The sequence below is a fragment of the Pan paniscus genome, chromosome 1 (assembly GCF_029289425.2).
Source record: "Pan paniscus chromosome 1, NHGRI_mPanPan1-v2.0_pri, whole genome shotgun sequence".
NCBI classification, from domain to species: domain Eukaryota; kingdom Metazoa; phylum Chordata; class Mammalia; order Primates; family Hominidae; genus Pan; species Pan paniscus.
The window spans coordinates 33,554,424-33,569,130 of NC_073249.2; the positions used below are offsets into that span (position 1 = coordinate 33,554,424).

A 14,707-nucleotide genomic window follows, 5' to 3' on the forward strand; every position below is an offset into this window, starting at 1 on the left:
TTAAACTTTCCCAATCTTGAATTCTGGATCTTGATTAATCTTTCTGTCTTCTGAAGAAGATTATTGGATAGTTTTATCATGAAACTTAAAAAAAATCAATTAATTAGTTTTATGTTCTCTAAATGTTTGGTGATATAAGAAAGTATTTCTCTCATCTTTGCACATTCTCTAAATTTGCCTAAATAAGAAAGTATGTCTGTTGTTTTTACACATAAGTAACCATTTAAATGTGTATAAAAATTTTTGGATTAAACTATTTCCCCTCAAAACTTGTTGAAATTGTTCCATTGTCTTTCAACATTTGACGTTACACATAAGAAGTCTGAAGCTTATCTGATTTTTTTCTCCTTTATAAATGTTCCTAATTTTTGGTTTACCTTTAAAATGTTCCAATATTCCATGATATGTCTATGTTTGGATATATTGTGATTATTTTGGAGAAAACTGTATTAGTCTATTCAGTTTGTAGACATAAGTCATTTTGGGTAAGGTTTATTGGGGCATTTCATATCCATAATTATTTATTGCATTTATTTTTAAGGTAATTAGACTTTTTCTGTTCTCAATGTCTATAATTTTGACTTTCACTGATTTCCTTGTCATTTTCCTGTTAATTCTTTGATATTGTGCATTTTTAACTCTGCTCATTTCTGCTTTCAACGTACATTTTAATTCTGCCATTGCTTTACATGTTTCCTTGCTTTCCTTTCTTATTTAAGGCAGACCCCTTTACATCTCTATCTTTGTGGCTGTCTTTTTATGATTTTACAAACCTACTTCATAGAGGCTTCTTTTTCATAAAGTAATGTCCCTTTTTTATTTTTGGTACACCATGCAAATATTTTATAAAACCTCCATCCCATTGTCATAGCAGTAATATACACAAAACTTCTGCCTTGGAAGGTTCTAGACAAGATTTCCCTTGTCTTATGGTAGGAAGAAGCCTTGTAACTTATGTTTTTCTATTTAAAAAAGGAGAGACACATTCAGACCCAGCTTTTCTCAATAGACAGGGAGGGTGAAATTTACTTGCCTCTTCATTCAGCTGTTTCCATGTTAATAGCCTTCCTCTCTCAGAGGTAAAATCAAGGTCATCAGCCTTTAATTTTGTGCTGGTCTATTGAACTGAGGATGTATCTTCTGTTTCTTAGATGGTTCACTGACTTAGGAAGAGTACATCAAAGTTTAAAGACCTTATTTGAGCAATGAAAAAGATGCTTCTATGCATGTACTGCTCCCAGAACTTCTCATGTGATAACCAGGAACATGTATAAAATTGTATGTGTTTCTATATTTTTCTATGTTTTGGACTCCCAAGTGTAACATCCACATGAGTGGAGAAACAAGTGTTGAAGCAAATGTTGGAAACAGGGAGAATAGGCCAGAAATCCGGTACTTGTTACCCAGAAATGCTGCCTGTTTCTGTTCTCAAGAGCCTCCATATCATGCAGTAAGACATAAACAATGGAACAGAATCACCGTCTTTTCCTGTTGTCCTAGGTTCTGTTCTGTTTCAGAGGGATTGGCATACGGTGCATGGCTAAGAAAGGACATTTAATGGGGTCTCATCCAGACATTGACATGTGATCTTTGCTCATCTTGAACTTGTGCTAGTGGAAATATATTTAATATATCTACATAGGTATAGGTATATTAATTGGAACTTGATAGTGCAGATAACAGGCACATTTAATAACCCAAGTGAAATCAATTTATATATGTAAGTGAAGTTTGAAAGCATTTCATTAATATTATATCTTTAGGGCTTGACTTTATAATCAGCCTGCTCACTTAACAAACTAAAATTCAACATAAACTACAAATCTAGTACACTTTGCATTATACCATAGCAGCCACAAATTAATGAGTAATAAGTAATGCTGTGAGCCAGTAGAAAATGATGCTAGTAACAGAAGAAACGTTTGCACTCACTACACCCATGGCTTTGCTGTACTTGACGAATATTATCATTCAGGAAAATGTTAAGGGATTTTAATAGTCAGTTCCTGCCGATGATCAATAATGACCTCATTATTGCATGTGCTTACATTTTTGTGACATCAGAGGAAAGAAACACTGCAAAACCCAGAATTTTCCATATTAATTGCTAAAGGTCTTCCAATACAAACTCTTCCAACTACACTGGCACATCATACCCTTTTAACTATTTCTAGAGCTAAAGTGAAAGCAGTAGTGTATTTAGGAAAAACAAAAAGAAAAACCTAGTATTCAGTTTTTATGCAAAATCACCAAGACTTTAATGTAAAGGGGTCCTTTAAAGAAACATACTATTCTCAAAGCTATATTACTTTATATGGCCATATGCTGGGATCTCACATATAAGTGAAATTGGACTTCAATAGCCATAAGGAGAAATGCCACTTTTTCCTCCCAATCCTTGGACTAATGCTGTTTAACTTTTCTTCTTTTTTTTTTTCCTGAGACATGGTCTCATTCTGTTGTCCAGCCTGGAGTGCAGTGGCACGATCTCAGCTCACCACAACCTCTGCCTCCTGAGCTCAAGCCATCCTACTGCCTCAGCTTCCTGAGTAGCTGGGACTACAGGTGTGTGCCATCACACCTGGTTAGTTTTTGTGTTTCATGTAGAGATGGGGTATTGCCATGTTTCCCAGGCTGGTCTCGAACTCCTGAGCTCAAGTGATCTCAGCCTCATAAAGTACTGGGATTACAGGTGTCAGCCACTGTGCCCGGCCTGAGCAATTTTTGATGCATAATTTGACATGAAATTTCAGAAGGCTTGTAAGCCAACACTCCACCCCCATCCTAACAAACAAAGGTAATCGTTTCTGCTTAAAAGTCTCTGAAAATAATATTGATGTAAGTAGAGCAGCATAATACTTCCTACCTAAGAAAATATGGCTGTTTTCATGTTCTCTTGTTAAAGAATCATTGTGGGCAGATAATGAGAAGCAGAGCCTAAGGAAAAGAATGGATAAATTGGGAGGAAGAGGAGAAAAAATAATAGAGTGGTCTTTGAAAGGATAAGGGTTGAAGAATTGATGAGTTATATTTGCAAGACAGTTAGTGATTGATTTTGGTATCTTTTAAAGGCTTCTCTACATTATAGAAACACATTTAACTAGAAGAGAAGGATGAGAGCCCTGATAAAAATTTAAGTATTATCCTGAGCCAGTCCTTAAGGGGAGCATGCTATGTAGCCCTGCTACATTGACAATGTATATAAAAGGATATCTTTCTAAGCATCCTTCTAGGTATCAGTTAGCGAATGTTGTTAGCAAGTTAAAAAAATGTCTCTAGGATCTGTGTCAGGAAATGCTCTTATTTGTATTAGCCTAGTCTTCTCTCTAGGATTATGTTACTTATGAGCAGAAGTTGTTCTATGTATTGTGTACTTTCATTTTCATCTTAGTTTCCTTTCATAAGTGTTATATCAAAGTTCTGATGATTCATTGAATAATTATAAGTAGCAAAATTAAAATATTTAAAGGAAATTAAAAAGATGAGACTTTTATGAGACTCGTATTCCTATATAAGACTGCAATTAATTATGGGATTGGGAAAAAAAAACAAATTATTAAAAAATAAAAACTGCCCAGATGCAGTTGTTCATACCTCTAATCCCAACAGTCTGGGAGGCTGAGGTGGGTGAATCACTTGAGGCCAGAAGTTTGAGGCCAGCCTGGGAAACATAGCAAGACCCTGTGTCTACAAAACACTGATAAAAATTAACTAGTGTGATGGCCTGAGCCTGTAGTCCCAGCTACTTGGAAGGCTGAAGCAGGAGGATCGCTTGAGCCCAAGACGTCAAGGCTGCAGTGAGCCAAGATTGCACCACTGCACTCCAGCCTGAGTGACAGAGCGAGACTCTGTCTCAAAAATAAATAAATAAAATAAAAACTATCACCACCAGCACCACCAAAAAGGAGATCTCATAAGCTTTTTTTAACATTTCCAAAACAAAGGCTCTCTAAGCTTCTTTTCTTTCTCATTCTAGAAAGCTAATGATAGAATTTTTTTTTCCCCTGAAAGCCTCAGCTACATTCACCATGTCCTGCATTTATTGTTGACAGCTGTTCAAGACCTACAAGGTGAAGTTGAATATTACACACTTTTCTGGAGTTCTGCTACCTCAAACGACTCTCTAAAAATCTTGCCAGATGTAAACTCTCATGTCATTGGCCACCTAAAGCCAAACACAGAGTATTGGATCTTTATCTCTGTCTTCAATGGAGTCCACATCATCAACAGTGCAGGACTTCATGCAACCACTTGCGATGGGGGTGAGTCCAGATTCTAAAGGATATTTGCCTCAGAGATGCGAATGGAATTGATTGATTCTTGCCGGGGTTGAGATCAGTCATCCCTCCATTATAAAATTTCCGGTGTGGGAGGGAAGGGGGTGGAGGCTAAAATGCTTAAGTGCTCACTGTCATCAGTAGCAGATCAATAAGCAGTCCCATTGAGACAGAAGCACAAGCTCTAATAATGAGATATTAGCCCGGTTTGTTCCTGTTCTTTTCAGTGTATACTTATTTTAGAGCTGAGTTCACATCAATAAATGGTGACATTTAGAAACTTTTTTTTTTAAGATTTGCCCTCAGAAGCAGTGCGTTTTTCAAAACGACAGCCAAACACAGTGAGAGCCCTCCCTGAGTCACCAGAAATGGTAGGTGGAAGTTCAGCCACTGAGAAAAATTGCCTGTGACTCATTTCTAAGCCAGTTAGCAAGGGGGAGGAAGCAAGGGAAGCAACTTGTGAATCTGAAATGTGTTTGGAATGGTCTTTCTAATCTTTTTGGCTTTATAAAGTCTCATTATAAACATTATAATATCATTACCTCCCAAGCAAGTGTTCCAGGTCATTAGCAGAGCTCTTTAAGTGTGGAACCCATTTCCCTTTGTGGTGCCAAAGGTCGGCACCTTTTGTTTATAAAATAGGGTAGATCACAAGGACAATTCTTCAACTAGTTAAGATGGGTTCTTATGATAAAAATAGGTCTTCGCATAGTTATTTCTGACATGCTTGAATAATTATGCAATTTAACGCTAAGCAAGATTTTTTTCTTATGTTAGATTTCATCATTACCTATGGTAATCAACATTCAAAATCATTTACATAATGACAATATTGCATTATTGCTTCATATTGCTTGAGTTACAAGCTAGTAACATCAAATGATTTTTCACGTTCCACCAGCCTCGTTGTATTTGAGTTTTATTTTTTGCTCAAGGAGCAAATTTTATTTCCTTCCCTCCCTCCCCTGCACCTTGAAGGTATAGAGTGAAAGGATGGAAAAAAGACAAAAAATAGATAAGTGTTAGTGGTGCAGATGGGTGAATAATTTATCATCATATCCCACTGGTCACATAGTATTGAAGATTAGCACTATGCTGGTGGTATAAAGCATTTTACCACCAATTCTTATGGTTTCTAACTGAGAGTATAATAAGCCAATTTACAGAGGACTACAGACTGTGATAACTTCATCAGGGAAAAGCAGATAAGCGAGGAACCCTTTGCTAAACCTAAATACTAATCTGCATTTAGCTTAACATGTGCTTTTTCAGAGACAGCTGGAGTTTATTCAGTTTCTTCCTTTAATTCTAGAGCCTCAGGGCATGCTTCCTCCAGAGGTTGTCATCATCAACAGTACAGCTGTACGTGTCATCTGGACATCTCCTTCAAACCCAAATGGTGTTGTCACTGAGTATTCTATCTATGTAAATAATAAGCTCTACAAGACTGGAATGAATGTGCCTGGGTCGTTTATTCTGAGAGACCTGTCTCCCTTCACTATCTATGACATTCAGGTTAGAACATTGTTTTTTGATGGTTAGGCTTATGGATATGTTAAATAAAACATGCCAGGCTATGTCTTCAAGTGGATATCTTCTGTCTTGGTTACAGATTATTTCTTTGGTGGGGAAGGGAAAAGAGAGAAGGGAAATTGATCAGAATTAAATCTGTGTGCTGTAGGCAAACGTGAGTCTCTGGAGAGAAGATAATGATAACATGGAAAACGATGGTGATGAGGATGGTGATGAAATTCTCACTGGCAAAATGAAGCTAATCATGTATTCTAAATAAATCTTGTTAAGCAGCTTACCTTTTCCCAGGATCTTTTACTGAAATCAAAATCAGAATCAGTTTGTAAATGTGGAGATGTTTTTTTCTCTTCCCATTTCTCCTATTTACTAATTTAATATCTCCAGAGAAGTTATGAAACTTCACTTGGTGTCAATTTCCTCTTTTGTAAGGGCAATGGACTAGATGTCTTCAAACATTCTAGCCACCTCTAGCATTCTGTGATTCTGAATGCAACAGGAAGACACATATAAAAAATATAGCAGACAAAAAATATTAAAAGGTTTTATCTGAAGGTGAAAGAAATATATTTATTCATCACTCAAAAAATGTTCAATGTTCTCCGCATATGTGAGAGCAATTGTGGTTAAAATTTTTTGCCCTTGGACTTCTTTGAGAATCTTATGAAGTCAGTGTACTCTGCCTTAGAAAAATATTTATGCACTTGTATGACAAAATTTAACACATAATTTCAGAAAGTGCACTGATCACTTGAAGTCAAATTCATAGACTTCTTCAGGGGCTACTGGCCTTAAAAGTAGAAAAAGTATAGGGAATACTAAGGCATATAAAACAAGGAACTTATCTTCACGGAATTGGAAATCTTGTTGGAGTACCAAGCCATAAAAGATAACAAGGCTAAATGTGCAAATGAGTGATAAAAAAAAATCAGAGTATTTCAGAAACCCCACATTTAGAGAAAGCTTGCAATTTACAAAATTTTTTAATAAACTATGCTACTTCTAAAAGTCATAAGAGCTTCATAAGATAATTTTCAGAAGATATTAAGCACAGAAATTTTATATGACCACAGAAACTTTTTACTGGTTCTATCCATTTAATAGTACTACCTCATTCAGGTTTCCATCTCCTTTTCCTGACATTTGAGGTTAAGACATATAATCATCTGGCTACAACCAACACTTTAGTCTCCCCTACTGTGACTCACAGACCTAGCTTCCTAAGAAAACCAAATAAAAATATCTTTGAATAAAGAAGAAAGGTACATTAATTATTTTTCTTTTTTTTTTCATTTAAATGTATTTTATTTTAAGTTCCTGGATATGTGTTCAGGACATGTAGGTTTGTTACCTAGGTAAACGTATGCCATGGTGGTTTGCTGCACCTAACAACCCATCTACCAGGTATTTACCTGTACATGTATTATTAGCTATTTATTCTGATGATCTCCCTCCCCTGATGCCCCCCCAACAGGCCCCAGTGTGTGTTGTTCCCCTTGCTGTGTCCATGTGTTCTCACTGTACAGCTCCTACTTATAAGTGAGAACATGTGATGTTTGTTTTTCTGTTCCTGTGTTAGTTTGCTGAGGATAATGGCTTCCAGCTCCATCTATGTCCCTGTAAGGGACATGATCTCATTCCTTTTTATGGCTGCATGGTATTCCATGGTGTATATGTACCACATTTTCTTTATCCAGTCTATAATTGATGGACATTTGGGTTGATTCCATGTCATTGCTATTGTTAATAGTGCTGCAATGAACATATATGTGCATGTATCTTCATAATAGAATGATTTATATTTCTTTGGGTATATACCCAGTAATGGGATGCCTGGGTCTAATGGTGTTTCTGGTCCTAGGTCTTTGAGGACCCACCACACTGTCTTTCACAATGGTTGAACTAATTTACATTCCCACCAACAGTGTAAAAGCCCTTCTATTTCTCCACAGCTTCACCAGCATCTGTTGTTTCTTGACTTTTTAATAATCACCATTCTGACTGGCATGAAATGGTATCTCATTGTGGTTTTGATGTGCATTTCTCTAATGATCAGTTATGTTGAGCTCCAGGTGCCCACCACCACACCAGGTTATTCTTTTGTATGTATTTTCAGTAGAGACAGGGTTTCACCATGTTGACCAGGCTGGTATCAAACTCCTGACCTCAAGTGATCCACCTGCCTAAGCTTCCCACAGTGCTGGGATTACAGGTGTGAGCCACTGCACCCAGCCAAGTATCTACTTTTTGAATAATCCCTTTATATGTCCCTTTTACAAAGAAATAATAATTTCATTTTTATTCAGTTTTACCTCTTTCTAATATAAATATAGTAAGCTTTATATGTTTGTTGGCCGCATAAATTCTTCTTTGGAGACGTGTCTGTTCATATCCTTTGCCCACTTTTTTTGATGGGGTTGTTTTTTCTTGCAAATTTGTTTAAGTTTCTTATAGATTCTAGATATTAAACCTTTGTCAGATGGATAGATTGCAAAAATTTTCTCCCATTCTGTAGGTTGCCTGTTCACTCTGATGATAGTTTCTGTTGCTATGCAGAAGCTCTTTAGTTTAATTAGATCCCATTTGTCAATTTTTGCTTTTGTTGCAATTGTTTTTGATGTTTTAGTCATGAAATGTTTGCCTGTGCCTATGTCCTGAATGGTATTGCCTGGGTTTTCTTCTAGGATTTTTATAGTTTTGGGTTTTACATTTAAGTCTTTAATCCATCTTGAGTTACTTTTTGTATAAGATGTAAGGAAGGGATCCAGTTTCAATTTTCTGCATATGGCTAGCCAGTTTTTCCAGTACCATTTATTAAATAGGGAATCCTTTCCCCACTGCTTGTTTTTGTCAGGTTTGTCGAAGATCAGATAGTGGTAAATGTGCAGTCTTATTTCTGAGATCTCTATTCCGTTCCATTGGTCCACGTGTCTGTTTTTGTACCAGTACCATGCTGTTTTGGTTACTGTAGCCTTGTAGTATAGCCTAAAGTCAGGTAGTGTGATGCCTCCAGCTTTGTTCTTTTTGCTTATGATTGTCTTGGCTATACAGGCTCTTTTTTGGTTCCATATGAACTTTAAAGTAGTTTTTTCTAATTTTGTGAAGAATGTCATTGGTAGTTTAATGGGAATATCATTGAATCTATTAATTACTTTGGGCAATATGGCCATTTTCATGATATTTATTCTTCCTATCCATGAGCATGGAATGTTTTTCCATTTGTGTCCTCTCTGATTTTCTTAAGCAGTGGTTTGTTTTCATTGCACACCATGATTCCCATAGACTACCTGAGTTGTCTTAGCATGGAATATGTGGACTGATGTTTATGTTCATGATTCTTATGGTGAGTCCATGTATGCAGGTAGACCATAGGCCAAATTATAAAATAGAAATCATGCTCCAAATAAATTAGAAATATAGCTATATAAAAAAGGCTAACACAGGAAGGTGATGGAGGATTTGCTGTATTGTCTTCTTTTGACCAGTGTTCGGGAAAGCTGAGTTTTCAAAAGGCACCTTATTCATTTGCTTTACCAAGACTCGAAACACACAACCTAGAAGTGAGAACACTGTGTGCTGTGCATGCATGTGCAGCTCAGCTTTCTGACTCTGGATCAAGAGTTAACGTTTAAAAGTGTTTAAGGCCTATTCTATGGAAAAGGCTTTATTTATACCACTACTGGTTTGCGTCAGGTATAAATAACTCAAGCCAGTAGGTATAAAGCCTCCTCTTCTGGTAGCCTGAGGAGAGTGGAAACAGATGAAAATACAAAAGACCAAAGTAGAATCCAATAATAGAATTTTGTTATTAGTGCCTAAGATATTCTTATTCCTGATTACTATATTTTTTGTGAAGCTTTTTGCAGTCCAAGAATACTGTACTTGATATAGCTGTTGCATTTCTGGAAATTTGAACATCAAATTTCAGTGATTTTCATTACGATGTCAAAGGTGATTTAGTTTCATTTAAAATAAGCATTTAAATGGAATGCCTAATACTTTAGAATTAAGGTTCTCTATGCTAACCCCATCTGTAAAATAGCTATTGATTTTAAAGCACGTAACACACTCAAGTATGTACTTTTTTTTTTTTTTTTTTTTGAGACAGAGTCTCACTCTCATCACCCACATTGGAGTGCATTGGCACGATCTCGGCTCACTGCAACCTCTGCCTCCTGGAATCAAGAGATTCTCGTGCCTCAGCCTCCCAAGTACCTAGGATTCCAGGTGCCCACCACCACACCAGGTTATTCTTTTGTGTGTATTTTCAGTAGAGACAGGGTTTCACCATGTTGACCAGGCTGGTATCAAACTCCTGACCTCAGGTGATCCGCCTGCCTAAGCTTCCCACACTGCTGGAATTACAGGTGTAAGCCACTGCACCCAGCCAAGTATCTACTTTTTGAATAATCCCTTTATATGTCCCTTTTACAAAGAAATAATAATTTCATTTTTATTCAGTTTTACCTCTTTTTAATAGAAATACAGTAAGCTTTATATTTGTGTTTCATTCACATGTTATACAGTATAGTTTTAGCACTAGAAATAGGTCCCAAAATGGAGACTTGGAATGTTAACATTAGTAAGAATAAAAAAATATTGGCACATTTCTCTAACATTTGAGGTTAAAACATATATAATCATCTGGCTACGAGCAGTAGTCATTGGTCATTTTCCTTTGACCAATGAATCAAAAGAAATGTTTTCTGGAGAAACATTTGAATATACCTAAGTAGTTTAGAGCTTAAAGTGATGTTTAACATTTAGATGAGAAGCCAGTAGGGTACAGTGGAGAACAGCTCAGATATCCCAAATCTCACCAGCTTGACAATATTCCCTGGCTTCTCTGCAAATTTGTTTAAATGGAGTTATGAGGAATCAGTACGATTATTTGTGCATATATCCATTATAATATTTGGCACATATTAGATACATAATAAATTCCGTTGAATTGATTCTGAGTTATCTCATGTATCATAGAATCAAATTTTTCCAATATGTATAAAGTTCATTTTCATTAATTATATTACAGCATTATATTTTAAGTTCATCTGCCTTTATTTCAGATTTAATTGGACATGCTCAGAATGTAGGCCCTTGATAGTGTTTAAATATCCACTATTAATACCTCAAAAGACTATATGGCATCAATAAGTAACACAACTCATACAGCATTATGAACCTATGCCTCAACTAACATTTAGGTACCCTATGAATAAAATAGCATATCTAGTAAATACAAGAATCCCATTTGCCTTTCCTCAACCACCAAAGGAACAGAGAACTGTTTCACATAAAAGCTCGGAATTAATGTTTAAGATTCATCAGTACCTAGCTTGCCTTCTCCATTTATATATTAGATGCTTAAAGTAAATTAGCACTGTAAAAAGTACAGTTTCTCTTTGGTTTATCCTTTAATTGAGAGCAGAATGATATCGCTTTGTAGATGTTCCCAATCTTTTGCATATTCATTTCTCTCTCCTCCCTCTTGGTTAACGTGTTCCTTTTGTGTGACTAATGCTTGATGAACCCCATTTCTAATCTTCAGTTATTCCACCCTCCTCGGTTTTTATTCAGATTAGGTGGCAGAATTAAAGGGATGAATGATGATTTTCTGCTGTGATTAAGGTAAAAATACAATTGCATCTGGAACAAATGGATATAAAATACCTCAGCCATATTGGAAGGCTTCTCTAGGCCTCATTTTTCCTCCATTAGACATTAGCATTTAGGCTATTTGTTTTACAGTGTCAAGACTTCCAGAAGATACCATCATTACACTACTTAGTTATAGATTTAGAGAACAGTGAGCAGTGATAACCTATTATGCTTGCAAACTGTCACTTGGGCATCTTCCATTCCTTGACTATGCTCTTGAGTAGATTAATGTATCTTTCTCTTTGTGAATAGTTGCAACCAGAGAGTAAACATCATCATTCCCATTACTAAATCAATTATCTTGATCCCAATTCTGTACCTTCCTCTGAGCTCATTCCTTTGGAGTCAGTTAACATCAAAAATGAATATTGATTAAACCTCAAGAGGCTATAGAGAAATACAAGAGATTCATGTGAAATGAGGGAAGGTGGGATTCAGACTATTGTTAGTAAGTATTTCAAAAATGGTTGCATTTATTTTTTCTAAACTAATGTTTGCAGGTTGAAGTCTGCACAATATATGCCTGCGTGAAAAGCAATGGAACCCAAATCACCACTGTGGAAGACACTCCAAGTGATATACCAACACCCACAATTCGTGGCATCACTTCAAGGTACAAAATTTTGTGCCAGTTAAATCTAAGGAACTCTGATCAGAAGAAATGAAAATAAAAATCAAAGGTATCCTCTCAGCCATGACAATCTCATTTAATGGGTTATTATAAGTATGTTTGTAAATCAAATTTTTGTATTATTTCACAGATATTAATCTTCACTGGACATCCAATGGCATTTAATCTTTAATTTCCCTGATTGCCCAGCCTCAGATTTCTTATTTAGTAACCTGTAAGCAAATACTTGAAATACATGTCTCCTTATTTGAATGTGTCCTTTAGTGAATCCTTTTGCGGAGCATAATACAAGCTTAATTGTAATGACTACCTTCTAACTTAATCTTTTTGAAAAAAAATTGATTTATATACATCAGAGTGCCCTAAAGCTAGAAATCTGTAAAATTAGTAGGGCAGATAATGTTTAGATAAGCATCACCAATTTTGTCAGCTTCTTGGTAGAATCACTTTATTTTTCTTTATTCTTTTGTTGCTGAGAAATGACCATAGTTTGAAAGCGAGTCTCTTTATAATTCATAATTAGTAACGACAACAATAATAATAATATTTGGTATTGTTTCCAAAGCTGAAAATAAGATGGTAAATTGTTCATCCGTTTGTATCAAGTTGAGGCTGGGAAAAGAAATCTTAGTGCTTTCACATTATACTTTTTGCTTAAGCCAAATGAATCACCCTTCTCTTACACATACAAACAACACACACACACACACAGACACATACACACACTGAAATAATCAGTCTATTATTAATGTTTCAATTCTGAAGGATTCCTCTATGACATGTTGAAATTTCTGGATCTTAAATCAGTTCAAAAAATTAGTACTGGTTTTGGCAACCAATGGTTAAAATAATTAGAAAAATTCAACTAACCGGACTGTTAGCTGTTCGTGGCAATAATCATATCTTGTCTGCTTGAGTATATCTTCTATCAAACACATGACAGATACTGATTTAATTTTTGGCATACTAATTAGTTTATAATCCCCCCAGCAGATATCCCCCAACCTATTCACAGTATTATCTACTATGCAGGGAGGAAATAGTCATATTAAATGGGCGTTAGAGACCTTTATTCTTTAGCAAACACATCTGTGGCTATAATAATATAGAAGGCAAGGTGGGGCGTGGTAGTTCACGCCTGTAATCCCAGCACTTTGGGAGGCCAAGGTGGGCGGATCACGAGGTCAGGAGATCGAGACCATCCTGGCTAACACGGTGAAACCCTGTCTCTACTAAAAATACAAAAAATTAGCAGGGCGTGGTGGCAGGCACCTGTAGTCCCAGCTACTCAGGAGGCTGAGGCAGGAGAATGGCGTGAACCTGGGAGGTGGAACTTGGAGTGAGCCGAGATCACGCCACTGCACTCCAGCCTGGGCGACAGACCGATACTCTGTCTCACAAAAAAAAAAAAAAAAAAAAAAAAAAAAAAAAATATATATATATATATATATATATATATATATATATACACACACATAGAAGGCAAAAGTAATACAAAAGAGCATAAGACATGATTCTAAATTTGCAAAGTTCCAGTCCACTGTGGAAGATACTCCCCTAAATAAATGTTTATAGAACAATGTAAAAAACACTATAATAAGAGGTTTAGATGTGCAAAAACATAAAGAGAAAAATAGCAAACTTTACCCAGAATTATCAGTGAAGGCATCATGGAAGATGTGACATTTGACTTAAGTCTTGAAAAGCTCAAGGAAGAATTATAGTTAGGTGGGTGGATGTTTTCAAATTCTTGTCTGCTGGCATCCCCATGACTCAAGCCCATGTGAATGACGTAACAGAATATGCCTCATAGTACATATTTATTTATAACTAAAAATAACATCTAAGCTTTATAAGAAATGGAACAAATGTGACTGTGTCTCTAGGTTTTTTTTCCTTTAAGAAGATTATTGCACATAATAACAGAGGACAAATATTTTTAGTTGCTATTAAAAATTGCTTGTATCCAAATACATTAAATTGATGACAGAAACATTAAAAAGAGTATTATACAACAAGAACAAGGAAAGTGAGAGAGGAGACAACAACAGAAAAGAGACTGCAACACAATTTTGTAAGCAATATTTGTCAGAAAGAAGCAAATGATTTAATACAGTGGAGAAATTTACAACCAAAATATTGGTTGACAAAAGACAATAATGACAGGAAACAAACTGTTTTTTCCACAGCGAACTGGAGAGGCTGAGCACTTAGAAGTTTTAAGGATGTAAAGAGGAGGAGAGAGGGTAAGGTTTAAAGCTGAAATCATGGGGTGAGACACAACTGTTAACAAATAAGTGTTTGGAATCCCAGGTCTCTTGCATCTTTGCTGTGCATCCAGGGGTCTATTTCTCTTCCTCCACATGACAAAGTCCACCGACCAGGAGATTAGACATTTATTCTCTGGAGAAACTGAGGGCTACTAGGCAGAGGGGAGCTGAGATGAGACACAGAAGTAAAAACAGTGATAAAGTGAGACTACAACCTGAATGGTGGGCTTTTTGGCTAAGTTTCCCAGTTCTGCCCTCAAAAGCAAGTAGACACGTCATAAACACCTCCAGATAGGAAACTGAACATAGTTTTCTAGAAAAAAAAGAATGATCTCAAAAAA

At 36.1% G+C, this 14,707-nt stretch overlaps 1 protein-coding gene across 1 annotated transcript in view; it reads left to right on the forward strand.

The window, feature by feature from the left end:
* Positions 1–14,707, forward strand: part of USH2A (usherin) — an 800,680-nt gene that overhangs the window by 573,020 nt on the left and 212,953 nt on the right. Inside the window, exons 45-47 of the mRNA XM_003814150.6 lie at positions 4,053–4,262; positions 5,590–5,792; positions 11,966–12,078. Coding sequence (XP_003814198.3) covers positions 4,053–4,262; positions 5,590–5,792; positions 11,966–12,078 — 526 coding nt within the window. The remainder of the gene's footprint in view (positions 1–4,052; positions 4,263–5,589; positions 5,793–11,965; positions 12,079–14,707) is intronic.